At 37.8% G+C, this 27,658-nt stretch overlaps 1 protein-coding gene across 18 annotated transcripts in view; it reads left to right on the top strand.

Moving 5' to 3' along the window:
- Positions 1-263: 263 nt before the first annotated feature.
- IMMT (inner membrane mitochondrial protein) overlaps positions 264-27,658 on the top strand; it is a 37,240-nt gene continuing 9,845 nt past the window's right edge. For 2 of the 18 annotated variants that reach the window (XM_077843156.1, XM_077843155.1), the window contains exons 1-10: positions 265-449; positions 9,710-9,783; positions 10,756-10,945; positions 15,698-15,812; positions 17,586-17,723; positions 18,077-18,172; positions 21,406-21,542; positions 24,473-24,576; positions 26,018-26,153; positions 26,658-26,787. In XM_077843156.1, the coding sequence (XP_077699282.1) occupies positions 405-449; positions 9,710-9,783; positions 10,756-10,945; positions 15,698-15,812; positions 17,586-17,723; positions 18,077-18,172; positions 21,406-21,542; positions 24,473-24,576; positions 26,018-26,153; positions 26,658-26,787 (1,165 nt within the window). In that variant the 5' untranslated portion in view covers positions 265-404. Of the gene's footprint in view, positions 450-9,709; positions 9,784-10,755; positions 10,946-15,697; positions 15,813-17,585; positions 17,724-18,076; positions 18,173-21,405; positions 21,543-24,470; positions 24,601-26,017; positions 26,154-26,657; positions 26,803-27,658 lie in introns of those variants that run through there. The other 16 variants (XM_077843163.1, XM_077843161.1, XM_077843158.1 and 13 more) reach the window with 15 other exon arrangements.

Genomic DNA, 27,658 nt, shown 5'->3' with positions numbered 1-27,658 from the left:
AATACCCAGCTGACAAATGCGGCCGGGATGTTTTTTTCCTTGAATTCTTCGACGAATAACATCTTCTATCCGCACTGATCAAAGCCCGAGTTTCGCGCTTCCTCTCACCCTCCGGGTTCACCTACTAACCCCTTCTGGCGGATACAGACCAGAACTCCGAAGGCGACCCGGAAGGAGAAATAGCCTTTTCCGCCCGGGGTCGGTGCGGGGGGGGGCGCCTCTCCGGGCGGCCTGGGCGGGGTCGAGAAAGGGGGCTGCGCGTGCGCAGCGGCGTTTGTTGCCCTTCCGGTAGGACCGGCGCGGAGAGGCGGCACGGACGCAGGGACGCACTCACGCACGCTCTCCCTTACTAACGCCTCCGCGGCAGCTCCCTCGTACACCAGCCGTGCCCAAGCCCGGCCGAAATGCTGCGGGCCTGTCAGTTATCGGGTGTGACCGCCGCCGCCCAGGTGAGCGCGGGGGCGCTGGGAGAGCGCGTGGTGAGGCGGACTCCGGCCAACCAACGGAAAATGGGAGAGGCTTTCGCTCTGACTAGGCCCCGGGAGAGAGGCGTGTTTCGCGGCCGCCCTCATCGCGGGAGTCCTGGGCCGACCCGTGAAGCAGTTGATTAGGGGGTTCGCCCGACTGGGATGATTTGAGGGTTATTGCTGTAAGCGGGATGGGGTGTGGAGAGAAGGTGGTGGGGAGGCGGGCGCAGGACCGTCAGCGCGGCTTCGGGGACGCGTCGTCCAATCAGCGGCGCGCTGCCCCAGGCAGGGACCAATAGTGGCTCTGGCGCTCGGGTTGCCGGTTGGGCTCGTGATAGGTTTCGCGCAGCCAGTGGTTGAAGGTCGCGGGGAGAACTACAGTTCCCAGCAGGAAACGCCTATAGCCTTGGCTTGTTGCATCTTTAATAAGGAGGTGTTGGGACTGTTAGAGTCCACATTTTAGGGGTCAAGGTTGTAATTACTCGGGAAGGACCTTCTTTTTTGCAGCTTAGCCTCTGAGGTATTCTTACTCTAGACAAAAATGAGAGATTGTAGTTTATGAAGTAAAAACTCTGGGTACTGAGGAAGAACAGGAGTCATGACCTTGTGCTCATTTCTGAGGTTAGCTTGGGGATGTATTTCTCCAGGTGCTGGGACAACTTTGGCAGACATCCAGGAAGCCTAGACACCCAGTGACTTATATCTGCACGCTTGTCAAAGTACTTTTCTAAAGTTGGAAATAAACTTCTATTTCTATTGTTCACAGTTTTCAGAATTATTGATATGTTGGAAGATGTATTGCACACCAAGCAGCAATTGAACAAAATCTCTAGTCAGAGTGAGTGAGAAATCATGTCAGGCTTTTTTTTTTTTTTCCTTCAAGTTTGCTTGTCTCCCTACTTGTTGCCAGGATAGAAGCAGCTTTTGTAGGCAAGTAGGGTCTGTATTAGTTCTTTTTTGATGCATAACAGGTGTCACACACTTAGCAGCTTAAAACCGCACCCATTTATTCTTAGACTTTCTGGTTATGAATGGTCTGGATTCTTTGTTCAGTGCCGCACAAGGTTGCAGTTGAGGCATTGACTGCTGTGGTGCTCATCTGGACCTCAGAGTCCTCTTCCAAGTTCATTTTGGCAGAATTCAGTCCCTTGCACCTGAGGAACCGAAGTCCCTGTTTTCTTTCCTGCTGTCACCTCTCTTAGAGTTTGCTCCAAGTGTGTTGCTCAGTGACATGGATGTTTGCTTTCTTGTAGGCTACCAGGAGCTTATCTCTTTGACTTCAGAAGTCTCTCTTAACTTTCCTGTTTTTGATCTCTAGATCAGCATGTAAAAGGCTTTAAGATTAGCCTGGCCCACCTGGAAAACCTCCCTTTTGATTAACTCAGAGTCACCTGATGAGTTACACACCTGCAAAATCCCTTTTGTCTTGCAACCCTAATCATGGGCTTAACAGGGTGGAAATTGTGTGGGCCATCTTAGAATCCCTCCTAATGTAGTACCCAAGTGGGACTAGAACTCTTTGAGTGCAGAACTCTTGGTTTGTCTTCAGAGCTCTCCTTTCATGGAACACTCTTGTTCTGCCCTCAGATTATGTCATGGCTGTCACCAATCTCCTTGTCTGCCATAAAATCTAAAATTTTTCTACTTTTTCCTTCCTTGTCTTGATGAAAACGCTTTCTACTTATTGGGATTCCAATTAGGAAGTTAGAAGAAAACATTAAAGCTTCACACTAAAATATGAACCCTTTTCTAGCTTGCATCCGCATTTTCTTAGGGTCTCGAAATTGCGATCTTGTAAAAATTCATTGGTTTCTTCTCATTTTGTAGCATTTGATATTGTTGCTTTGTGAAGCTGTTTTTGCTTTCTGGCTTTTCTTATGTAGTATCTAGGGGCTCTTTATCTTTCTCCTTTTTCCTTTATTGAATCTGCTACTTGTACCTCGAAATATATCCCCAAGGTCTGACCTCTCTTCCCATCTCTCTCTTTTTAATTAAGACTTTTTATTTTTTTATATTTTGAAGATTTTATTTATTTATTCATGAGAGACAGAGAGAGAGAGAGGGGCAGAGACCTAGGCAGAGGGAGAAGCAGGCTCCATGCAGGGAGCCCAATGTGGGACTCGGTTCCGGGACTCCAGGATCAGGCCCTGGGCCGAGGGCAGGCGCTAAACCGCTGAGCCACCCAGGGATCCCTTAACTAAGACTTTTTAAAGAGCAGTTTTAGCTTTGCAGCAAAATTGAGGGGAAGGTAGAGATGTTCTGCCCCCACACATGCTTGCTTACCTTCCACCATTATCAACATCCCCCACCAGAGTGGTGCATTTATTACAGTTGATGAACTTACATGGGCATATCATAATCACCCAAAGCCCATAGTTTACATTGGGGCTCACTTTTGGTGTTGTACATTGTCTGGGTTTGGACAAATGTATGATGACATATGTCAGTCGTTACTGGTATCTTACAGAGTATTTTCACTGCCTTAAAAATCCTCTATTCTCCACTTACTCATCACTTTCTTTCCTCTCCTCGCAACCACTGATCTTTTTATTAACTCTTTAGTTTTGCCTTTCCAAAACGTCATATAGATGGAATCATACAGCGTGTAGCCTTCTCACATTGGCTTCAGTCGCTTTATAATGTGCATTTAACTTTCTTCCATGTCTCTTCATGGCTTGACAGCCTTCTTTTTTTTCTTTTCTTTAAGCATTGACTAATATTCCATTGTCTGGATGTACCACAATTTACCCATTCACCTACTGAAGGATGTCTTTGTTGCTTCCAAGTTTTAGCAGTTGTGAGTGAAGCTGGTCTAAATATTTCATGTGTAGGGTTTTGTGTGAACATGTTTTCAGCTCTTGGGTAAATACTGAGGTGCATGATTGCTGTATTATATGTTTAGTTTTTGTAAAAAAAGTGTCAAACTGTCTTTCAGAGTGGCTGTACCTTTTGCATTGCTAGCAGTGATGAATGGGAGTTCTTGTTGTCCTACATCCTCATCAGCGTTTGGTGTTGTCAGTCTTAGGGACTTTGGCCATTCTGATGTATGTGATAATCTCATTGTTGCCCCATCTCTTTATATACTGTTACTTGGGATTATATCAATTCTCAGAACTTTCATCCCCAGCAGATGGTTCTTTAGATTCTTTTGAGCTTTCTAGTCAAATTTTCTTTTCCTTGTTTGATTTTGTCAACTTTATCCAGAATATTCTACTTGTCAAAATCTTTTCCATTCTGTCAAGCTTCATCTTCTTTGATGTTTTCCTGCTTTACTATTGCCCTTTTAGAGTCTTCTGGAATTTTTTTTTTTCATTAGGATTGTAAAAACTGTTACTCATTACTCAGCAGTAATGTCTGCCAAGTATACATGGTAGAAAGTACTTTAATATATCATTGCTCTTTGCTTTTATTGGTGTTAGATCATTTTTTATTATTCCTTATTTTCATCTTTTTAGGCCAGTGGCTTTCAAGCCATTTTGGAATATTTACATCGTAACTTAAGACATGCAAGTGAGAATATATGAGTAATATATATTCATACATGTATGGAGGGAAAACTAAAGTATTAAGTTCCTTCTTTTGCCATATTTAATACTTGCCATTTGCTTGTTGTAACTGAAGGGTACGTTTTCTAAGATAGAGATCTGTGTCTTTCTTTTTTTTTTTTTTTTTTTTTTAAGATCTGTGTCTTTCTTGAGAGATAATACTGCTTCAATGCCAAACTTCCTGGATTTTTTTTTTTTGTGTGTGTGTATATATAAACATATATATGTATATATATTCTTTTTTAAAGATTTATTTATTCATGAGAGACAGAGAGAGAGAGAGAGAGAGGCAGAGACACAGGCAGAGGGAGAAGCAGGCTCCATGCAGGGAGCCCGATGTGGGACTCGATCCTGGGTCTCCAGGATCACGCCCTGGGTCAAAGGCGGCGCTAAACCACTGAGCCACCCGGGCTGCCCTGTGTGATATATTTTTAACCTTAATTCATAATTCTTTTATTTTCTTTTATTTTTTAAAGAAGATTTTATTTATTTGAGAGAGAGCGTGTACTTGCACACATAAGTGGTGGGGAGGTGCAGACTCCCCACTGAGCAGGGGGCCTGACTCCCAGGACTTCTTCATCCCAGGACTCTTAGCCAAAGGCAGACACTTAACTGACTGAGCCACCCAAGTGTCCTTTTATTCATGATTCTTATATTTTAAATTAGCCTTTGAAAAAGTTGTCACATGCTAATGTGCGTTTCAAATGTAGAAGTAGGTGTTAACTTCTAGGTGTCTTTTGTTTGTGTGGGGGGAGTCCTTGTGACAAAACCCACCAAAACATGGTCAGTTATAGCCATTGGCAAAGTCTATAGGGGAAACCTGGAACCTCCAGAATGGGGTTCATGTGAGGAGATATTTATTATAGTCTCTTGTTTCCAGGTTGTAATGCTAGAGTTTGCTTGCTTGCTTGCTTCCTGAAGATTTTATTTATTTATTTGACGAGAGAGAGAGAGAGAGAGAGAGAGAGAGAGAGAGAGAGAGAACTGGGGGAGTGGCAGGCAGAGGGAAAGAGAGAAGCAGCCCCCCCCCCCCCCCCCCCGGGAACTTGATATGGGGCTCAGTCTCAGGACCCTGGGATCATGGTCTGAGCCAAAGGCAGACACTTAACCATCTTAGCCACCCAGGCACCCCTAGAATTTGGTTTCTTTTTGTATGTTTACCTTAGTTTGGAGCTAAGGAATAGATGGTTTGTGCAAGAACATAACATGGGTGTTGTATTTTTATATTTTTTGTTTTTATTTTTATTTAAAAAATATTTGATAGAGAAAGCACAAGTGAGGGAAGGGACAGAGGTATAGAGAGAGGGATAAGCTGACTCCTTGCCCAGTAGGTAGCCCGACATGGGGCTCTATTCCAGGACCATGACGTGAGCCGAAGGTAGACCCTTCACCAACTGAGCCACCCAGGCACCCTCTTTTTTGTTTTCAAAAATCATGTTTCTATAGGTTAGAAGCAGTAATCCTAACCTTGCAACATTGATTATAAAATTATGTCAAGGCAAATTGCTTTGAAACAGTATAGTTCTTTCTACATGATAGGTTATTATTAATTAAAAGTTATTCCAGAATGAAGAAGTGTGTTAAAGTAGGATGTTTAGTTTATATAAACAAAGAGATTAGCTTGGTGCATAAGAAAGAGAGCTCTAGGGGACGACTTAGATTTGGCAATGGTTTCTTAGATATGACTCCAAAAGAAGTAAAAGATAAATTGGATTTCATCAAAATTAAAATTTTTTGTTCTATCAAAGGACACTGAAGTGAGTGAAAAGAATGGGAGAAAATATTTTCAAATCACATATCTGATAAGGATCTAGAGTCAGAATATGTAAAGAACTATAGCTTAACAATAAAAAGACAACCTTAATAAGACATGGGCAAAGAACTTGAATAGACGTTTATCCAAAGAAGATGTAAAAGTGGTCAGAAAGCACATGAAAGCATAATAAACATCCACTGGCATTAGGGAAATGCATATCAGAACCACAATAAAATAGCTACTTCATACTAAGATGCCTATAATGAAAACATAAAATTATAGGTAATAGGATGTGGAGAAAATGGAACCCTCATTCATTACTGGTGGGAATGTAAAATAATGCAAAGTTAAACATAGAATTACCATGTGACCCTGCAATTCCACCCCCAAAAATTGAAAATAGGTGTTTAAACAAAGTTTCCCGAGGGATATAGCACTATTTACAATAGCCAAACGATGGAGACATCCCAAATGTCCATCAACTAATGCTTGGATAAACAAAATATAGTATATCCATAGATGAAATATTCTGGTCAGCCCCCAAAAGAAACCACATAATACGTACATGATACATGCTACAACATGGATGAACTTTGAAAACATCATACCAAGTGAAAGAAGCTGGGCTCAAAAGACCACATATTGTAGAATTTCATTTGTATCAGATATCCAGAATAGACAAGTCTGTAGAGCCAGAAATTAGATAGTGTTTGCAGGGACTGGGGGGAGGGGAGAACGGAGAGACTGCTTAGTTGGTACAGGGATCTCCTTTTGGAGTTATGAAAATGTTCTAGAACTAAATAGTGGTGAGGGTTGTTGTACAGCACTGAAGATGTACTAATGTCACTGAATTGTACACTTTAAAATGGTTGAATTTTATAACTGAATTTTATTACAGACAGGAAAAAAAAATTTGAAAACTTGACACCAGGTATTTGAGATGGCCTGAAGTATAGAGACAGATTTTATATACACACAGACACATAGACACACAAACAATGTAACAAAATGATATGCTATAAATTTGAAGTCAGGTCCATTGGCCAAATATTAGAGAAAAAAAACTATAGATTAAAAGAGACTTAGAAGATATCCTCTTTTTTTTTTTTTTATTAAATAAAACTGCACTATGGTGTCTAGGGACTCATACTTGGGTGATAAAACCATAAAAACCCATAAATTTCTGACTTTTAAAATTACTTAGGATATTACGTGCTATGTAGAATATGAGAGCAGGCTAATGAATGGGATACTTAAATTTTTAAAAATCAAGAGCCACTTGTTCAGATAAAAACCCTATAAATTTGAGTCATGCTACAATCCTTATTTCTACTTTTTTCTCATATAGAAGTAGGAAACTTTACTGCTATCAATTTTTCGCCATGATCCCCCCTCTCCCCACATTTTATTCTCTCTTAAAATAGGGTCTGTCTTTTTTTTTTTTTTTTTTTTTAAGATTTCATTTATTTGAGAGACAGTGAAAGCGAGCATGAGAGGGGTGGCAGAAGGGCAGAGGGAGAAGGAAAAGCAGACTCCTCCCCACTGATCAGGGAGCCTGAGGTGGGGCTTGATCCCAGGACCCTGAGATCTTGATCTTGACCTGAGCCAAAAGCAGATGCTTAACTGACTGAGCCACCCAGGTACCCCCAGAGTGCATCTTATAATTAATGGTATGTTGTTTAATTGAAAGGATTTTGATAACTCAGCTTTCAAAAATAAATAGCCAAAAAATTGTGAAAAATAATAGTTCTCGGAGAGGACAAGTCTTACCAGATTAAAAGCTATTTCTAAGATGCGGTAGTTAAAACACTGCAGTATTAGTATAGATCATTGGAACAAAGTAGGAAATCTAAATGCATCGAGGCATTTGATGTATTTTAAAGGTAGCATTTCAAGTCACTAGAAAAAATTGTTAAGTCTGTGATTTAGGGACAACTGAGTAGATATTTGGAAAAAAATAAAGTTGGATCTGTACCTCAGACTAATTTCAAAGAATTATACGTAAAAGGAAGAAAACTATGATAGTAGAAGACACGTGGAGGAATTACTTTATAACCTGATGGTGACTTTCTAAGAATATGAGAAAACCCAGGCTCCATAAAATATTGACAGTTTGGACTACAAAAAAAAGGTAATTCCATCATATATATTTCTGTTGAGGGAGGATAGAGGGTCAAGATAAAGTATAAGGTGGAAAAAGATACAGGATCAAAAATAAATATTGATGTGAAATGAGGCATTCATTCTAGTGGTTTTTTTTTAAGTTTTTTTTTTTTTAAGATTTTATTTATTTATTCATGAGAGACACAGAGAGAGAGAGAGAGAGAGAGAGAGAGAGAGAGAGGCAGAGAGAGAGACAGGCAGAGAAGCAGGCTCCATGCAAGGAGCCCGATGTGGGACTCGATCCTGGATCTCCAGGATCACACCCCAGGCTGCAGGCGGCGCTAAACCGCTGGGCCACCGGGGCTGCCCCATTCTAGTGTTAATTTGGTTTTGTACTCCCCAGATTTCAGATTTTCACTATTATGTTTGCTGCTTGATGTTCCAGTTAGCTAATTATCCACTGTGACCAGTGTCTTAATTTTTGACCTGAATACTTCTTTGTATCTATGAAAGTATAGAATCTTAAATACAACTTTAATGGTTTCCTAATATTTCTTTTGACATAGACGTAGATGTGGTTTTTTTAAAAATGTCATATAACCCACTTTACAGGACAATAGGAAAACATGTTTTTCTGTTAAAAGCAGTTGAACGATATTGAGAATTCTACACATTAGATAATAATTGAAATGCTTTTAAAATACCAACTATAACTTCTTTACATGTTGTAAAACATCTAGCTTGTTGTATTATGTTTTTTTTTCCTAAATGTATTAAGACATTAATGCTTACTTTTAGGCTTAGAGCATAAATTGCAGCTGTAATTGTGGAGTTATTTTATATGGCATTTAATCATGTGATTGAGTTTTTTTGAACTTAGGATATTTCTAAAAGGAAATTTGTGTTTTTCTGATATTTGAATGCAGTTTCATCATGGAACCCAGAGAATTCATTTTTTCCCCCTTGACTTGTTACAGTTTGATTTTCTGCTTGATGTAAGGAAAGATGATATTGATGCAATAAATTTGAAATTACAGATTGATTGCTATGAATAACTAAATTTATCAAAACCTTCCCCAAAAGTATTTTGATAAGTGTTCATTTGTTTTATTTAAGATATCCACATATTGTTAAGAAACATTTGCTTTACTCTGATTAAAACAAATTTCAGAGGTTGGCCTCATCATTTGTTTTTGAATAAAGATAGGTTACGTGGAGATAAGTATTTACTTAAGCATTTATAATATTAAAATTTTCTTTTTAAAATTTTTGACTTTCAGTTTAAGGCAAACCAAGATGAACTTTCAGATTTAAAAGACTGCCTCTAGGAAATGACCAGTCCCATAGTTATCTTACAGATGGGAAATTTGGTTTCCTACATAAATTAAGCTAAGATTGGATCTCTCCCTAGTAGATTCATATACATCCTACAATGCAGTGTTTTCTGTGGGTGATTTTTCAGATGTCTGAATTAATCTTACTAAGTAAAAGTAGATATTTTATGCTATTTTATTTTTTCTTGCCAATTAAAAAAAGCATATGGCAAATTCCAGTCATATCCAAGAAATAATGTACATAACACTTAAGAGTGCTCATTGATCATAATCTGATAATAATTTTTTTAATCTTAAAGATAATCTTATATGAGTCTTAGGTTACTGGAAGCATCACTGTTATAAAGGGTTTATAAGAGTTTTATGGTAAATTCATTTCTGAAAGTAAAATAATTTTTTGTTTAACAAAGACATTTGTAATAAAAATATTAATCTGAGTTACCACCCTAAAAGCTTTCCAGATTCCTTCTGCATTGACTGTGACATTTTCTTCTTCCTCTCTAGAGTTGTCTCTGTGGGAAGTTTGTCCTCCGTCCAATACGACCATGCCGTAGATACTCTACTTCAGGCAGTTCTAGGTATGTGATACGTCTCCCTGTAAACAGGCTTAAAAGCCTGTTAAAACTGTGTGTTAAAGGGTGTGTGTATCTCTTTTCCATGAATATGGGAATAGCTGCTTAAAATATTTTTTGTTAAGGGATACAAATATTGGAGCTTTGCTGTAATATTTGACACATTATTTATTTATAGGTGAAAATTTGTTATGTCTCTTTGGTTCTTCTGTAGTTGGATGGCATCCAAGTAGATAGCCTCCCTCCCTCATGTGCTGTCTTCCATTCTGTAGCAAATAGATTTATATCCAGAACTTAGCAGATTGTAACTTTAAAAATATTTGTTTTATTTGATATTTGTATTGTCTTTCTTCTGTAAAGGGTTTACTTTATTGTGTTTACAGAAATGTTGGGATGCCTGGGTGTCTCCGTGGTTGACTATCTGCCTTTGGCTCAGGGCATGATCCCAGAGTTCCAGGATCAGTCCCACATTGGGCTCCCTTCATGGAGCCTGCTTCTCCCTCTGCCTTTGTCTCTGCCTCTCTCTGTTGTGTATCTCTCATGAATAAATAGAACCTTTAAAAAAAAAAAAAGGAAAAGAAAAAGAAATGTTATATTAAGGAGAGAGGAGCTTTGAAAGTTAGTGATAATTCTTTTTTGGGTTCAAAGCAAATCTCATTATTATGAACATCTTACATTTTTTTTAACATCTTGAGTTTTAAGTGTTACAGGATAGATTACTTCATTCTTCCTATTCTAGATATTACTATACTTAAATATAGTTATCCTTAAGTAAATGTTATTTCCTATTGCAGACATGTTTTACAGCAAATCAGGAAAGGGTGATGTGCAGCTGTAGTAATAAACTTGGCTGCTGTTATCTGAATCATCAGTAGAGAGGTAGAAGTTAGAGATTTTTGAGACTTTTACATTGGTCTAAGTAAGTGTCTTTGGGAAAGCCAAGAAATATAAATGTGTTTTCCTATTTCTTTCACTTAGGTTGTCCCCTGGCAAAATTGTTGGAGCTGGCCTCTTGTTTGTTGGTGGAGGTATTGGTGGTACTATCCTGTATGCCAAATGGGATTCCCATTTCCGGGAAAGTGTAGAGAAAACCATACCTTACTCAGACAAACTCTTTGAGATGGTTCTTGGTTCCCCACCTTATTCTGTTCCATTGCCAAAGAAGCCGGTAAGAGTTTTAAACAATATTTCAGTTTATTCTCTGGAATACTTGTAAAAGCAGGTTGTTTTCATCTTGAAAATATAATTCAGTAGAACCTGCTAGAGGTGTGTTTGCCAGGTTTTTTTTTAACATTAATCTGTAGAGTTGGATTTTTATTCCTTTGGAGTTAAGTGTTCTCATTTAGTACCCATTATATAGAAAATAATTGCATGACACACAAGAGTAGATGGAGGAGGGTGCTTGAGCAGAGGTAACCATTGCTGCCCTGTGAATGGAGGGTGGTCTGTGACAGCCTACATTGTTGGAGCTATCAAGCCATGACTTAAAACACTAAAAGCATAAACATAGAATGAATGGTCATGGCACAGAACCCAAGTGGTTATAGTTAGTGGCTCTTTTTAGACCATAAAACAAAAGTCACAGAATTTTCAGCTACTTACTGATTAGTTGACAGGAATATCTTCTGGTATTTCTGGAACTTTGTATATGTTCAGAGTTTGAAACTTCCCCTCCTCCCCTAGGTTTAAATTTTTTTTAAACATCTTAAATATTTCTTTACCCAAACAACTGCTTGAAAAAAAAATTCACAGAAGAGGTCATCAATTTTTTTTTTTTTCCTGATTTGGTTGTGGGTGTTTGTACTGTAATGCTGAACAATACTGATCAGTATTTTCTTAGAAAGTGAGCGGACCTCTATTCTCTAGTATCTATCATAGCCTAGAGATAAATCTTATAACAGCGTTATTATTTGAGAAAGCAAATGTCCTCTGATAGCTTCCCCCAACCTTATCATGCTTTTTCAAAATATTCTTAGTCTTCTACATCATATATTCTTTCACATGAACTTTAAAATGTGTATGTTGGCCAAGAGAGTTTTATAGCTTCAGTAGTCAGGGAACAGAATTCTGTAGATTCATTCTAAAATCTATTTTAACCTACACGATCCAGGAGAAATAGCTGAGAGCAATTCTAGGAGAATGGAGTAAGCTGAAGAGTTGAGAATAGTGTTCTTTTCTTGCTTGACAGGACTTCACGTGTCATTCTTCGTAGATTGTTTATCTCTCTCGATAGTCATGGCCTCTTCGCATTCCACTCTAGCAGTCTTTCTGAACATTCCCATTTGGATTACTTGGCAGGTCCATTCTGCCCTACCTCAGAAGTTACACTTTTCCTAATTTGCTTTATTTTTTATTTTTTTTTCAAAGATTTTATTTATTTCTTAGAGACACACACACACAGAGAAAGAGAGAGAGAGAGAGAGAGAGACAGGCAGAGGTAGAAGCAGGCTCCACGCAGGGAGCCGGACGTGGGACTTGATCCCTGTCTCCAGGATCATGCCCCGGGCCGAAGGCGGCGCTACCGCTGAGCCACCCGGGCTGCCCCCTAATTTGCTTTTTTATGTTAAAGATAGCACTATGCTGTCACACAGTTGGTTTAGAATTCTTGGATTCATCTTCATAGTTTCCTATATTTTGTTAGCTATCTTGTTTAATCTCTGATATTTATTTTTTTTCTTGGATTACAGCTGTCCTTACTCCATTTCTAACCTTTATGACTTTATCATCAAACTTAATACTTTATCACCAAACTTGACCTGTTTCTCTTCCCCGCCCAAGACTTTCCTCCCTCTCTCCACTGCTGAGATCTCCCCTCCTAACATAATCTAGTCCATGCTCATATCAGTACCAGAGAATTATCTAAAATAAGTGCTATCACATTTTCATGATATTTTTATATCACTTACCAGTAAATTTTTTACATTTCTTATCATTTGAAAGACAGGAGACCACAGAATATAAAAACTATAGAGAGTTTAGAGATTGTTTCATGTTCAGTATAAGGAGAATAAAGCAAGGAGTGGTTAAAAAGTTAGCCTGGGAGCTAGCCATTTGTTCCTTTATTCTGTAGGTTATGGTTTTTGCTGGTTTTTAGGGTGACATTTAATACACATTGCAGTCTGGCTCTTATTTATCTTTCCAGCCTTATCTCTGAGTGGTCCTGCACATAAATCCTTAGCTTCATGCCAGTTAACCTTACAAAAAAATATGCCTTGTGCTTTCCATTCATTTATTCAGCAAATATCGATCAAGTGAGTATTATGTACCAGACACTGTTTCAAGCGCCTTTGTTAAAGCAGAGAGCTAAACAAAGATCACTTCTACTTGTACTTTTTTTCTCTTGGTGGTCTTGTACTCAGAGTGACCTTTTCTTTTGCCTACTAATGTTCTCTTCAAAACCTACATCCTTCACTACATATACCAAAGTATATTTTCTCATCTCTGAATTACAGTAGCAGTTAGGGTTTTAGTTTTTAATTTTCACCATTTATTCATTCTCTACTCCTGTGTGTTATTACCAACTTGTTGCTTTTAGAAACTATGCATTTTATTTTATGATAATTCCTTTGGTGCCAACATGTATATTTTCTCATCTCTGAATTACAGTAGCAGTTAGGGTTTTAGTTTTTAATTTTCACCATTTATTCATTCTCTACTCCTGTGCGTTATTACCAACTTGTTGCTTTTAGAAACTATGCATTTTATTTTATGATAATTCCTTTGGTGCCAACATGATTATTTATGCATAGGTATAAATATTAAGAGAAGATACATTTAAAATCTTTTTGATGGACATGGAGTAAGACCTACCTAAATGGAGACAAATATTATGTTCCTCAATGGGACTTAATATCATAAAAATGTCCTTTTTCTCAAATATTCATTTCTCTCAAATTTCCCCTAAACTTGTATATATTTGAGAGACATGGCATTTGTATACACACACATATACCTAATAAGAATTCTAATGGGTTTTTCTAGAGGTTGAAGAATCAGATAAGATGATTTTAAAATTCCCATGAAAGGATAAATAATGTAGCCAAGAATATTTCAAAACAGTATTGGGTTGGGGAAGGGTCAGAAGACACTTGTTTTTCCAGGTATTTGACTTTGTTATAATCCTACTCTAATAGAAAAATAAGATTTTGACACAGGATTAGAAATGAGAGAAATAGAACAACTAAGTCTGGAAATAGGTCTTATTTATACACACACAGATACACACAAGTTCATTGTGAGAATGTAAGTTGCTAGAGCCTTATGTGAAAGTAATCTATTAATGTTAAAAATACAAAACCTTCAGATGCCTGGGTGGCTCAGTAGTTGAATGCCTTTGGCTCAGGTCATGATCATGGGGTCCTAGGATTGAGTCCCATGTCAGGCTCACTGCAGGGAGCCTGCTTCTTCCTCTACCTGTGTCTCTGCCTCTGTGTGTCTCTCATGAATAAATAAAATCTTTAAAAAAAGTATGTGTGTGTGTATGTGTGTGTGTATGTATATATAAAACCTCTTAGACCCAGCACTTCTTTTGGAAACTGTCCAAACTACAGTGCTTTTCAGTTACCTGGACAAGGATTTTTTTTTTTTTTTTTTAAGATTTTATTTATTTATTCATGAGATTCAGAGAGAGAGGCAGAGGGAGAAGCAGACTCCATGCAGGGAGCCCAAGGTGGAACTCAATCCCGAGTCTCCAGGATCATGCCCTGGGCCAAAGGCGGCGCTAAACTGCTGAGCCACCCAGGCTGCCCGACAAGGATGTTTTAATAACAAAAAAGGCAGGAACCAACTTGAATGTCCAAAAAATAGAATAATTGACCAAGTTGTGGGTTTTGCAGTTACATTAAAATATTGAGGGACCCCTGAGTAGCTCAGTGGTTAAGTGTCTGCTATCAGCTCTGGGGTGGAAAGATAGATTTCAGGCTATTGGCTGTGGTTGCCTAAGAGTGCTGTAAGGGGAAAAGAGCAGTAAAAGGGGCAAAATAAAACCATTAATATGTCTTGATGTTATTTTGTTATAGTGAGTGTGTATTTTATGATTTAAATGATAAAATTTTAATAAAAAACGCATATATTTCTAATTTCTGGTAGTGACAAAGTTCAGAACCATTTCTGTTATATTTGAGTACTCTTTTGATATATCTGAGTTTCGTTGCCAAATTCTGGCAAAATGGCATACCATACGTGGTAAATGAAAATATTTCAGTTACTCAGTAATTTTTGCCAGCAAATTTTGCCAGGCAGTCCTGTTAATGAACAGGATCTTAAACTTAAGGCATGGTAAGTGAGAAAGAGAAAAGCGGACATTGCAATTATTGTGTTTTTTAATGTCCAGTTGCATGAATCGAGAGATTAAAGAAACAAAATACTTTGAGTTTTACTCAGAGCCTCTGAAAGTTATTTGTTTCTAATTGAATGTAGAAGACAATGGAATTTGATTTAGAAAGCAGATGGAAATGGGTCTTCTCAATGTTGTATACATAAAAGAAACTTTATTTTTTAAAAGATTTTATTTGAGAGAGTGAGAGAGCAGCAGAGGGAGAGAGAGAAGCAGGACCTTGGGATCATGGTCTGAGCTGAAGGCAGATGCTTATCTAATTGAACCACCCAGGTACCCCAAGAAATGGTATTTTTAAAGGGAAGGCTCTGTATTGTGTACTTTATTATTTGTCCTAAGAGTGGGCCTTGTTACTATGAAAATATGGGCCGTCATTTGGAGTGAAATTTTTCAGCTCTATTTTTCTAGAATGATGGCTTCTCTTGCCTTACTGTGGTTAATAAGATAATATTGTGTAGTGTTAACTTTATATGAAAAAAACCTGAAAGACTTGACTTTTGAAATAATACAAGTTATTGTATATTGCCTTTTTTTTTTTTTTAAACAGTATTACATCTGAAATTTTACATGTCTTTTATTTCCAAGATTCAGTCTGGTCCACTAAAAATCTCTAGTGTATCAGAGGTAATGAAAGAATCTAAACAGCCTGCCTCACAACTCCAAAAACAGAAGGGAGAAGGTACTCCAGCTTCAACACCAGGTACCTATACTTAGAATCAGTTTTTTAAAAATTACTGGTAATTGAATTGTTTAAATGTATTTGTACCCAGGGTTAAGAGTGAGCCCTTACCCAATGAAGCATTCTTCTGGGGCCTAGTTCTCACCAGGGAATGAGTGTTTATACCAATCATACCTATCATTTGACATTTATTTTAGGAATTGAGTGGGATATATAATTGTACTTTATTGTGAGTAGCTGTTGAGTGAGGATAATGGCAAGAATTGTCATGCCTGCAACACTTTTTCTTTACATTTTTCCCCTCTGACTCTTAGCCTGTTTCCCCTCTTAGTGATCTAGCTGTGGTCTGGGTTTTTTGTTTTTTGTTTTTTTGTTTTTTTTTTCCCCACTTCATGGTTTGCCAGTTACTCTGTCCTAATTTACGGCACTTATCTAACTCTAACCTGCTTAGTATTTATTTGATCTGTATTTCTCCTTAGTCACGTCTGTCCTCAATTTAACCTCTTGGCTTGCTTTCATTCAGCAAATATTCACTGATTGTCTGCTATGTGCCAAACATTCTTCTAGGTACTGGGGCTGTTGCAGTGAACAAAAGAATAAAAGCAAACACAAACTCTGCAAATATTTCTTAGTGGGATGAGGAGGACGAAGATCATATATAAATATACATGTAAAGTGTATAGGATGTCAGAAGTGATGTGTTGGGGGGAATATTGCAATTTGAAATGGAGTAGGTAAGGAAAGCCCCACCTGGAAGATGTCATTTGAGCAAAGACTAGAAAGAGATGAGAGAGTAAGGCATGTATAAAAGGCTAATGGGAGAAAAGCATCCTAAGGAGAGGATTAGTGCTAAGGCTTGGTATATTTAACTAGTAAGGAACATAGGAAACTGGAGTGGAAGAGAAGAGAGAAAATGAGGAAGCAGGAAGCCTATTGAGGCAGTCTTTGGAGGCCGTTATAAAATGTTTGCTTCATATTCTGAGTGAGATGGGAAGGTGTTTGGAGAGTTCTGAGCCTAGGGATTGATCTCTGACTTTTATTTGAGTAAAATCATTGGCTGTTGTGCAGAATAGATAAAGGGACCAAGGGCAGGGCAAGGAGAACAGTTAATAAGCTTGTGATAGTCCAGCTTTATCTTTTAAATGGGACTTTCAGTTTTAAATTTATTTTCTCTATTACGTTGCTCTTTTTTTCCTCTTCTGTTTTACCTCTAGAATTGTTCATTTTCTTTTCCAACACTTGTTTATAAACTCTTGATTTTTTTTTCAGCCTTTGTTTCTTCTTTTGTGTTTTAAACTCTCATACTGTTCTTGCTCACACCTCTTCTCTCATCTCTACCACTGTTCAAAGCAGTTAAAAAATATTTTTTTGGTTACTTTTTTTGTCTACCTTCTTCATGACAGACTCTGATTTCCTTTGTTGCTACTTTCCCTTGTTATGAAAGTCTTTTTTTTTCTTTTTTTTTGTTACGAAAATCTTATGCCCACTTCTCATACATTAGGATTTAATACCATTTAGTACGGTTACTAGAAGCCCTGCCTGAGAATGCTGATGGTTAAAATGCAATGGGTGCTGATGAGACTCCTTTCTCTGTACATTTCCCACCATTGTCCATCTTGTGTGGGTTTATGTCTATGGGGGAGAGGGCCATCGTCTATTTGCGTGTTTGAGTAGAGGCAGTACGTGTATTTGTAAGGAGTCAGATGTGAAGTGGGTGCTAATAGTAGTAGATTCCTGTGTGCTCCTGTGTTAACCCAGGAAACTATAAATATCGTGAGTAACATATATTTGTAGGACCTACAGAGGCAGCTCGAGTTATTTCTGCAGCAGGTGATACACCATCAGTCCCAGCCCCTGCGGTTCAGCATGAGGAATCTATAAAAACTGGGCACCCTGGAATTGGTGAAGGGCAACCCAAGCCTGCAGCTTCAGGTAGTTTATTTATAATTGTAGTTTTATAAATGATTTGCTCATCAGAACTATTTAATGCCTCAGTAACCTCTAGACAGTTTTTAAGTACCCATTTATACTGGTTTTTATTTGCAGACTTGCTTAGGGAATTTTCTAAATTTCAGAGTCTGAATAAATCCCTGAAAGCACGAGGTTTAAGAGCTGATCTTTTATTCATGTTGGAATCATTGATGATGTGGTTTTAGAATCCTAATGACAAAAATGCCCTCAGTTAATAGAACTGGCAAGTACAAACAATGGTGTTTTTCTATCCCTCTGAGCTATTGAAATTTTGTGCTGAAATGTGATTTCCTCTTATTTACTTTTGCTGCAAGAGGAAGCATCCTCAACTTCTGTACGGGAGCGACCACCCGAAGAAGTTGCAGCTCGCCTTGCACAACAGGAAAAACAAGAACAAGTTAAGATTGAGTGTATGTAAACCAGACTGCTTCTTAAACAGTTCGGGTCATCTCTGTCAGTTGCTGTCTTCCGAAGCCATTGGCACGTGTTACTCATCTGTTAGTTACTTTGGTTTCTTTAGTAGCATTTCTCTATGCACCACTTTTATGTCATCATTTATATTCTTTCCATTTAATCTTCTTTTGCCTGGGTAAAAGTGTACAGTTGGAGAAAACTCCGAATGATACCTGCACTTAATCCATTTGTGTTTATTAGGGTTTGTGCTAAAGCGCCTTTGTATTCTGTGGAACAGAAATTGTTTGTATTTTGGCAACTTCCCTGAGTGTCTTTTAATTGTTTAACTCATAGATTTATTTGTGCAGGTCAAAATAGCTCCTGCTCTGTTTTATTACCAGCCTTTGTATCTAGTGGGCCCCTTAAGTGACATTGGCAGGGGATGGAATGTTCTACACATTGCTGGTTTCCAGCTAACTGAAGCATATGCCTTTTTAAGTTTCGATTTTATGTTAAACTTTTTGATAGTTTTGAAAAAGATTAGATACCTACCAATGTATTTTTCTGTCTTAAGGCAGAGGGGATGTCATTATTGTACTGTGCTGCAGTATAATGACGTCTCTGCAGGTGGGAGTATGCAGCATTTTGCTGAACTGAGAAATGTTTAAGTCTTTTTTTTTTTTTTTTTTTAAAGATTTTATTTATTTATTCATGAGAGATACTGAGAGAGGTAGACACATAGGCAGAGGGAGAAGCAGGCTCCTCACAGGGAGCCTGATGCAGGACTCGATCCCCAGACTGGGATCATGTCCTGAACCAAAGGCAGATGCTCAACCACTGAGCCACTCAGGTGTCCCGAAATGTTTAAGTCTTACAGCAGCTGTTTATACTTTCAGGTTTTCATTTTTGTTTTTTGTCTCTCCCCATGACTTCCTTCTGCTGTCTGTCTGTCTTGAATGATTCCTGTTTCCCTTCTAATAGCTTTGGTTCTGCCCTACTTGGGGGTTGGGGGGGGGGCAGGTTTGTTAGAATTGTGTAGAGTAGAAGGAACAGAAGGAGCATAGATGCAGGGCTTTAGTTTGGCTCCTTGGATTTTGTTTTTGTTTTTGTTGCATTCTTCTGAGTTATTGACCATGGTTACAAATAATTGAGAATGTTGAGTGAAGACTTCCAAATATATGAAATATTTCTATACTTTTTTCTCCACTACCTAATTTTTCCTGAGTTCTCTACTATATCTAATCAAGATCAATTTTTTCTTTTATTCATATTTCTTTTTTTACTTTTCACTTTTTCCTTTTTATTATGTAGATTCTTTGAAGTAAGTTGTACATTTAAGATGGTGATGTCTGTTTCATCACGCTCCTTTTTCTGTGTGTGTGTCTAGTTCTTCTCTTTTGTTTTGGGCAAAATGAAAATTATAAGGATTCTGTCTGTCACCTCTTAGTTTTTTCCCAAGCTTTATTTTTAAAATGAGTGTGTTTGTAATTTTTATCAAGAATCAAAGCACATAAAATCAGCAAATGGAACTACATTGAACTAAAAAAGCTTCTGGTACAGCAAGAGAAACAACTAGCAAAACAAAAAGGGAACTAGTGGAATAGAGACTATTTGCAAACCATGTGTCTGAAAAGGGGTTAATGCCCAAAATATATATGGAACTCCTACAACTCAATAGCAAAAACAAAACAAAACAAAACAAAGAAGAAAGTGCGGGGGAGAGGAATCAAAGTACAGTGAATAGACCTGAAGAAGGCTTTGGGTCTGTGAGCCACGTGAAGTGGTTTACTGTTATCTGTGCTCTCATGTGCCCCTCCCTGTTAACTCACGCCTCCCTGCCTCTTTTTCTCTTTATTAAACCCCTCTCTTCATATATCCTGTGTCTTCAAGTGGACCCCAGTCTCACGTTCATGACTTAGTCTTTTGTCATCATTACCTTTCTTCTTTTATGTTTGTTGCACAAGTACCTCAGGTGGTTCTTAAGTTCTGTTTATCTCTAGCTTAAGCTGCTTTTGCTTAAAAGCATCTTTTGTTTTTGTCTTACCTGCCAAATACATTTTCCCTTTTTTTAATCATCTGATATCTGATAAATTAGTCTTCTCACTGGCGCTTTTTCATTTGACCATTTTTTAAAAATATTTTATTTATTTATTCATGAGAGACAGAGAGAGAAGCAGAGACACAGGCAGAGGGAGAAGCAGGCTCCATGCAGGGAGCCTGATGTGGGACTTGATCCCGGGACTCCAGGATCATGCCCTGCGCGGAAGGCAGGTGCTAAACTGCTGAGCCACCCAGGGATTCCCTTCATTTGACCATTTTAATATTATATCTAGAATCACCCCTTACATTATTTTTTTTAATTGGATTTTTAAAAAATTTCTGAAGCAGCATATAGAAATATGATCTTAGAGGTCATAGTTTCTTGCACACTGGTATCTATCTGGCTGTTTCTGGAGTTCTTTTATGGAAAAAACACTGTCCATTCCCAAACCAGTTTTTCTTTTTTTTTTTTTTTTAATTTTTATTTATTTATGATAGTCACACAGATAGAGAGAGAGAGAGAGAGGCAGAGACATAGGCAGAGGGAGAAGCAGGCTCCATGCACCGGGAGCCTGACGTGGGATTCGATCCCGGGTCTCCCAAGATCATGCCCCAGGCCAAAGGCAGGCGGTAAACCGCTGCGCCACCCAGGGATCCCAGTTTTTCTTTTTTGTTGACGTGTTTCCTTATCTTTTTCTTTCTCATATCTGTTATCTACTCATATTTTGGTTATATAAGTTGCTATGAGTATCCCTTCCTGCTGAGGAGATGAAATGGGCACCTCTTTTTCCCTGTGGATCTGTAGGATCATTATTTAAATTGAAAAAGCTGGTGGTTATGTTGAATTTACAGCCTCTAATAACTATAAAGAGCTAACAGTGCTTAAACCCTTGTTCTTCTATTTGAAGTATATGCTAGCCTTCTTTAAGCATTTTTTTGTCTTAAAAAAACCCAAAACGCTATTTTGAAAAAATTCAGTTATATATAAAAGTAAAAATAGTATAATGAATCCCCATAGATATGTCCACCAGATTTAATAATCTACTAGCATTTTATCATACCTTCAAATAAAACTGATTTTCTAAATCTATATTTTTTGTTCTTACATTTCTGAGGAAATTCAATGGAGGACTCAGTAGGAGAAGAAGGGAAATTTAAAGTTATGTACAATGGAAAGATTTGTTTTTTAACTCTTCTGTATGTATTTCAGCTGTAGCCAAGAGCTTAGAAGATGCTCTGAGCCAAACCGCTCACATCACTCAACAGGCCATTGTAGCTCAGAATGCTGCGGTTCAGGCTGTCAACGCACACTCCAACATCTTGAAAGCAGCCATGGACAATTCGGAGGTGAGCCAAAGAATGGGTATTGATGTAGTATTTAGGACTGATTTCTTCCTTCTAGTAGGGGCTTTCTCTCAGTAAGTGAAGACTACCTAGAGTAATTGTTTTTTTAAATAAGCAAGGCAGGAAAAATCTTTAAATGTTATTTTTAATGAGTTTTATATACTGTTTTATCTCACAACAATGATATGGTACAAGAATTAGTTCATATTTGCTTTCATATCTTAATAGTGCTTGAATATTACTTGTCATTTGCTTTTTTTTAAAAAAAAAAAGATTTATTTATTCATGAGAGAGAGAGAGAGAGAGAGAGACAGGCAGAGGGAGAAGCAGGCCTGCAAGGAGCCCGATGTGGGACTCGATCCCAAATCCCAGGATCACACCCTAAGCCAAAGGCAGACGCTCAGCCACTGAGCCACTCAGGCGTCCCTTGTCATTTACTTTTTTTCACTTTAAAGTTTCCAACCATTTTTAATTAAAATTTAAAAAAATTTATTTATATTCTTTTTGCCATTTTTTTTTTTTTTTTTATGATAGTCACACAGAGAGAGAGAGAGAGAGGCAGAGACACAGGCAGAGGGAGAAGCAGGCTCCATGCACCGGGAGCCCCACGTGGGATTCGATCCCAGGTCTCCAGGATCGCGCCCTGGGCCAAAGGCAGGCGCCAAACTGCTGCGCCCCCCAGGGATCCCTCTTTTTGCCATTTTTTAAAAATAAACTTTTTACTTTGATATACTTTAATTAATTAATTAATTTTTTATTATTATTTGAGATACTTTTAGATTGATACACAGTTATAAGAAATAATACAGAGGGATGCCTGGATGGCTCAGTCGGTTAAGTATCCTACTTGATTTTGGCTCAGATCATGATCTCAGGGTCATGAGATCGAGCATTGAGCCCTGTGTCTGCTCTGAGCTGGGCATAGTGCCAGCCTGATTCTCCCTCTCCCTTTGCCCCCACCCTTGCTTCTCACACTCTCTCAAAAAAAGAAAAAAATAGAGATCCCATGTACCCCCATACCAGTTATTTTAGTATTTTCATTTATTTGTTTGTTGAATGTGGAGCCCAATATGGGGCTTGAATTCATGACCCTGAGATCAAGACTTAAGCAAGAGTCAGACACTTGACTGAGCCACCCAGGTGCCCCTGACACCAGCTATTTTAAATGCTTAAAGATGATTATTTAACTTATATTGAGCACTTTAGAGAATAAAGTAATTACATTGATTTAAAACTGTTAATACCTGGAGTTAATTATTTTTTTTTTTTTTATAATTACATTCAGTTATTCAGTGTGTAAAAATGTTTCTTGATACTAGGTCATTTAAAGAGTAAAAATAAGTACATAAACTATGAATCTCAGGGATCAGGATCCTGCATGATTAGTAAAATTACTTTGCCACACTGTGTACTTTTTACAAAATTGAAACACACTGCATTGTTTTAGTCCTGTGCACATAAATCACAAAAAAAGTTAAATTAGGGCTTTGATGTAAATAGCCTGAAATTTCAGCCTTTAAAAAAACTTAAAATTTTGGTTTATTCAAAGTACAAGAAAGAAGAAATTTAAATTTCAGTCAGAGTTCAGTCAGAAAAGTGGAAACTACGCAGAGAATACTTAATATTTTGGCTATGCAGATGTGGGAAGGCAGGGAGTTGGGTTCAAATGCAAGTAGATTGGTATGTTTCAGGACACTGAATAAAAGCTTTATTATTTATTTTTATTTTTAAAAAATATTTTATTTTTATTTGAGAGAGAGCATGAGCGGGATGGGGAGAGGGAGAAGCAGGCTCCCCACTGAGCAGGGAGCCTCATGTGAGGCTCCATCCCTAGGACCTTTTTGGGATCATGACTTGAGTTGAAGGCAGATGCTTAACTAACTGAGCCACCCAGGCGCCTTATTAGAAGATTTAAATGTCCATAGTATTTACTTTGGCAGAAGACTATGTAAGAGGGTATTTCCTCTTCCCAGTGAACACACAATATGTAATGCGTGTGGATTTAGATCGTATGAAATCTGTTGAGATCAAGATTTTACAACTAAAGGACATCTTATAGTAGTGGTTAGATTAGAGGGTATTAGCTAGTGTTACAAAATAACCAGAAATATGAATGAACAGAAGGTTTGAAATGTTAAAAATGGATTCCAACTTCTTGTTTCTTCTAGTAAAAAAAAAAAAAAAACAAAACAAAAAAAAACTGGTGCACAAGGGCTCTTAAAATAGATACAGAATTACTTTCTCAAAGCAGTGTTTTGAAATAGTTGGATTTGGCTTAATAGTAGGATTCTACTGTTTATTCTACAAAATAGCTTATCCTTGGACCTCTATAAGGATTTTTAAGGAAACCTTTTGTGTGTGTGTGTATGTGTGTGTATAACATTTTACAAAATTCAGCTCCAGGTGGGGCAGTGGGTTTGATAATAGTTGATTTTCACTTTACCAGTTAGAGAGGGTCATTCTTGAAGATGATGTGTTGGAGGAGTAAGGACTGTATGAATGTATAAACTTTCTACTTAGCCTTAAACTGATTTTGGTAGACAGACCTACAATTCAAATTTTAAATTGTGGTGCTTCATTGAAGAGTGATCAACAAACAATTCATAAAGTTCTTGTTCTTATTAACCTTTTCTGCTTCATAATCTTCTTTTGTGAATCTCATAACAAAGTCATCTCTCCTTAGAAAATATTTATATGTGCTAGACCACAATCTTTCATAGTTTTGTTCGTTGGTATTGAGGGGGGTGTTGATGAGGTTCGTGAACTTTGGTCCTAACCATGAACCTTAGATTAAGGGACCCTACTCTGAAGAAATACTGAAATTTTTTACCTTTGAATTTAATGCCCTTGTTTCTAAATTTAACCATGTTGGCTTATCCTATAAACGGTAATGGTAGTTATTCATGTTTACATAAATAAAGCCTTTTGTTTAGATTGCAGGTGAGAAGAAGTCTGCTCAGTGGCGCACAGTGGAGGGTGCATTGAAGGAACGCAGAAAGGCAGTTGATGAGGCTGCTGATGCCCTTCTCAAAGCCAAGTAATTACTCATGGACTTTAACAAGTAATTAGGGCCTCCTGGTGACTTTCTTTGGGCTGGGTTTTCTTTGTACTGTCTGTATAGAAAGAGAAGGCAGAGAAACCCTTCCCTTCACCTCTACTTGATCTGTATTGGTTTCAGGAACACAGGTTTAAGAAAGGGAGAGGGAATAAAATATAATTAGGCCTAAATATATTTGGCAGAACGTATATAAAGGATCTTGTATAAAAAGCAGTTTTTCTTTGGATTGTTGCATAGGTGATGTATCTCTACAGATTTACTGAGATTCTGCCATAATTTCAAGATTTCTCAGGGATGGCCTGGACAGTTTTATCAGAATTTTGAGAGTATGTCATAATCTCTTTGCCTTAACTATAAAGTAGTTATTAATAGGTCTATTTTTATGCCATTGAGACCTTGATTTCTGGAATTTGGCTAAAACTAGGACTGAGCAAGCCAAGTTTAAAATTGACTTCTGATGATGGAAACCTACATTTGACTAAAGGTTCTCATCAACATTTTGGAATCACTGTCATTCAAAATTTTGTTGTCATTTTTAATAAAATACATTTTTTTAAAGATTATTTACTTGAGAGAGAGAGAGTGTGAGCACAAGCAGGGGGAGCGGCAGAGGGAGACGGAGAAGCTGACTCCCTGCTAAGCAGGGAGCCTAACACTTTGCTCAATCCCAGGACCCTGGGATCATGACCTGAGCCAAAGGCAGATGCTTAACTGACTGAGCCACCCAGGCGCCCCAATAAAATATTTATTATTGATAGAGAAAGAGAAGTCTTCTCCTGAAGTCATCGTGTCTTTTAGGAGATTTAAGATGTTATGCTCACATCACTAGACCTTGAATCAGGTCTTTAGAGTTCTGTGTTTTGTGGTGAGTAGGCCATAATTCATCCAGTTTGTGAAACACTAAATGGGAACTCCTTGAGGCCCAGCTATGTTTGCTTAGTGAGCTCTTCAGTATCCTCCCTTGCTTTTCCCTTCCTTAAGGTCTTATTGGCAGGGGGAGTCAGCCTAATCAATGCAAAAAGTGCCATTTATTAAGTTCGCTTGTTGTGGTAGGGACTATTCCAGGTTCTTTTCATTAAGTACTTCTAATCCCCACGCAAGGGTGAGCAACAAAGGAGAAGTTGATTTTGGAGTTGAATCCAAGTTTGCCTGGTTCTGAAGCCTGTATATTTCCTTGTACATCACGCTATTCCTTTGGTCTATGTTAGTAATAAATCTAGCCTTCTGACCAAGCTGTTTTCAGTTGTTGTAAGGAAAGCTTCTCTACCTGTATTTACTGTGAAAAAACAATGAGGAATTTTTTTTCAAATTATATTTTTTCATAGATTCTAAGCAATTACATGCGGTACTGACATCAAACTCTTTCCTAAGGTTGATAAAGAATAATATTAAATCTTTGTTTTGCTTTATTGGTTTCCAGAGAAGAGCTAGAAAAGATGAAAAGTGTAATTGAAAATGCAAAAAAAGAAGAGGTTCCTGGGGCCAAATCTCATATAACTGCTGCAGAGGGGAAACTTCACAACATGATAGTTGATCTGGATAATGTGGTCCAAAAGGTGCGTTTCCTAGGTCTTTTATAGCACTTAAACAATTTAAAAATATAATCCTTTAGTCAAAGGATTTGAAGAATTCAAGAAAATAATAGATTCCTTTCTTTCTCCCATTTCTCCTGCAAGGAATAGTAGTTGTTACTAATTTTAAAAACTTGGGCGCAAAGTGGATTATCCATTATTGTCAATACTTTTTATAATAGGTAACATTTTTGGTCATGGTTATTAAATGGAAATTTTCATTTTGTAGTAGATCTTCTTTGTGTACTTATCTAGTCTGTATGAGTAGTTTCCTGAGACCAGAGAGAGGGACAGGGGGATAGTAAGATGGCAAGGGGCTTGTCTGAATTACAAGGCTTATATTATGTTCCTTTTCTGAGCTTTAGCTTTTTCTCTATTTTTTATGTATTTCCCAGCCAACATATAAATATATGAATATAATTTCTCTTTTTTTGGAAGGTTATGGTAATTCCTGTTCACTTTAACCACATTCCCCTTGTATTTGTTCAGGTCAAAGCAGCTCAGTCTGAGGCTAAGGTTGTGTCTCAGTATCATGAGCTGGTGGTCCAAGCCCGGGATGACTTTAAACGAGAACTGGACAGTATTACTCCAGAAGTCCTGCCAGGATGGAAAGGGATGAGTAAGTGTAACTCAGGTGTTGGTACTTTTCTGTTTGTGTTTTAACAAGAGGTTGGCTAAACTTGCTTCAACCCCATTCATCTAATCCAAACCCCTCTGGTATGCATCTCTCATTTGGTGTACAATACAGTGTTTTACACATTTTATTTCAATCACAACCATGATAGGTGACACACTTGTGGTTTTAGTCATGGTGGACACAAGTTCCAGCCAATGTTTAGTTCCATAACTCATGATTCTGTTCAGATCTCTGCTACTCAAGAAAAAAAAAAGTTTAGAATCCAAGTGAGAATGACAATCTGTTTGAATATTATATATATGTGAAATTATTCAATTTAAAAATATTCGTAATGAGTTAAGGCACGCCTTTAGGACTTCTCAGTGACAGTATGGTTAAAAACTCACATGATAAAGAAATCTGTATGACTGTCGACTTGCAGATAGTTCAGACTGCAGGGAACTCCGATTGTGAATTTTAGAGTGTAACTGCAGAGAATAGTCACATTTTCCTGAAGTGCTCTGAGAGTACTAACAGTCACATAAATTACCAGTCGTGGTAAATTCAAAATACTCTTTAAATGCTAGTGTCTATTTTTAAGTAATTACTATACCCAGCATGGGGCTTAAACTCACAACCCCAAGATTGACCCACTGAGCCAGTCTAGCGCCCCCATTATCCTTATTCTTATTCATTGGTTTTTGTGTGTGTATCTCTGTCCCTGAGGTTTAGCTGCTTGGCATAAATGGGACATTGGTAAGATAGTTGGGGGAATCTAGGTTGGCCAAAATAGGTGAAATAAAGTCTAAAGAGCAGTACAGACTCTGCTTATGGAGAGTTGGTTGTGAGCTCCATCCCTAGGAATTTGCCTTCT

This window comes from Canis aureus, chromosome 12 (assembly GCF_053574225.1).
Source record: "Canis aureus isolate CA01 chromosome 12, VMU_Caureus_v.1.0, whole genome shotgun sequence".
NCBI classification, from domain to species: Eukaryota; Metazoa; Chordata; class Mammalia; order Carnivora; family Canidae; genus Canis; species Canis aureus.
Note: the sequence above shows the minus strand (reverse complement) of the source record. Positions and strands in the feature narration are given on the sequence as shown.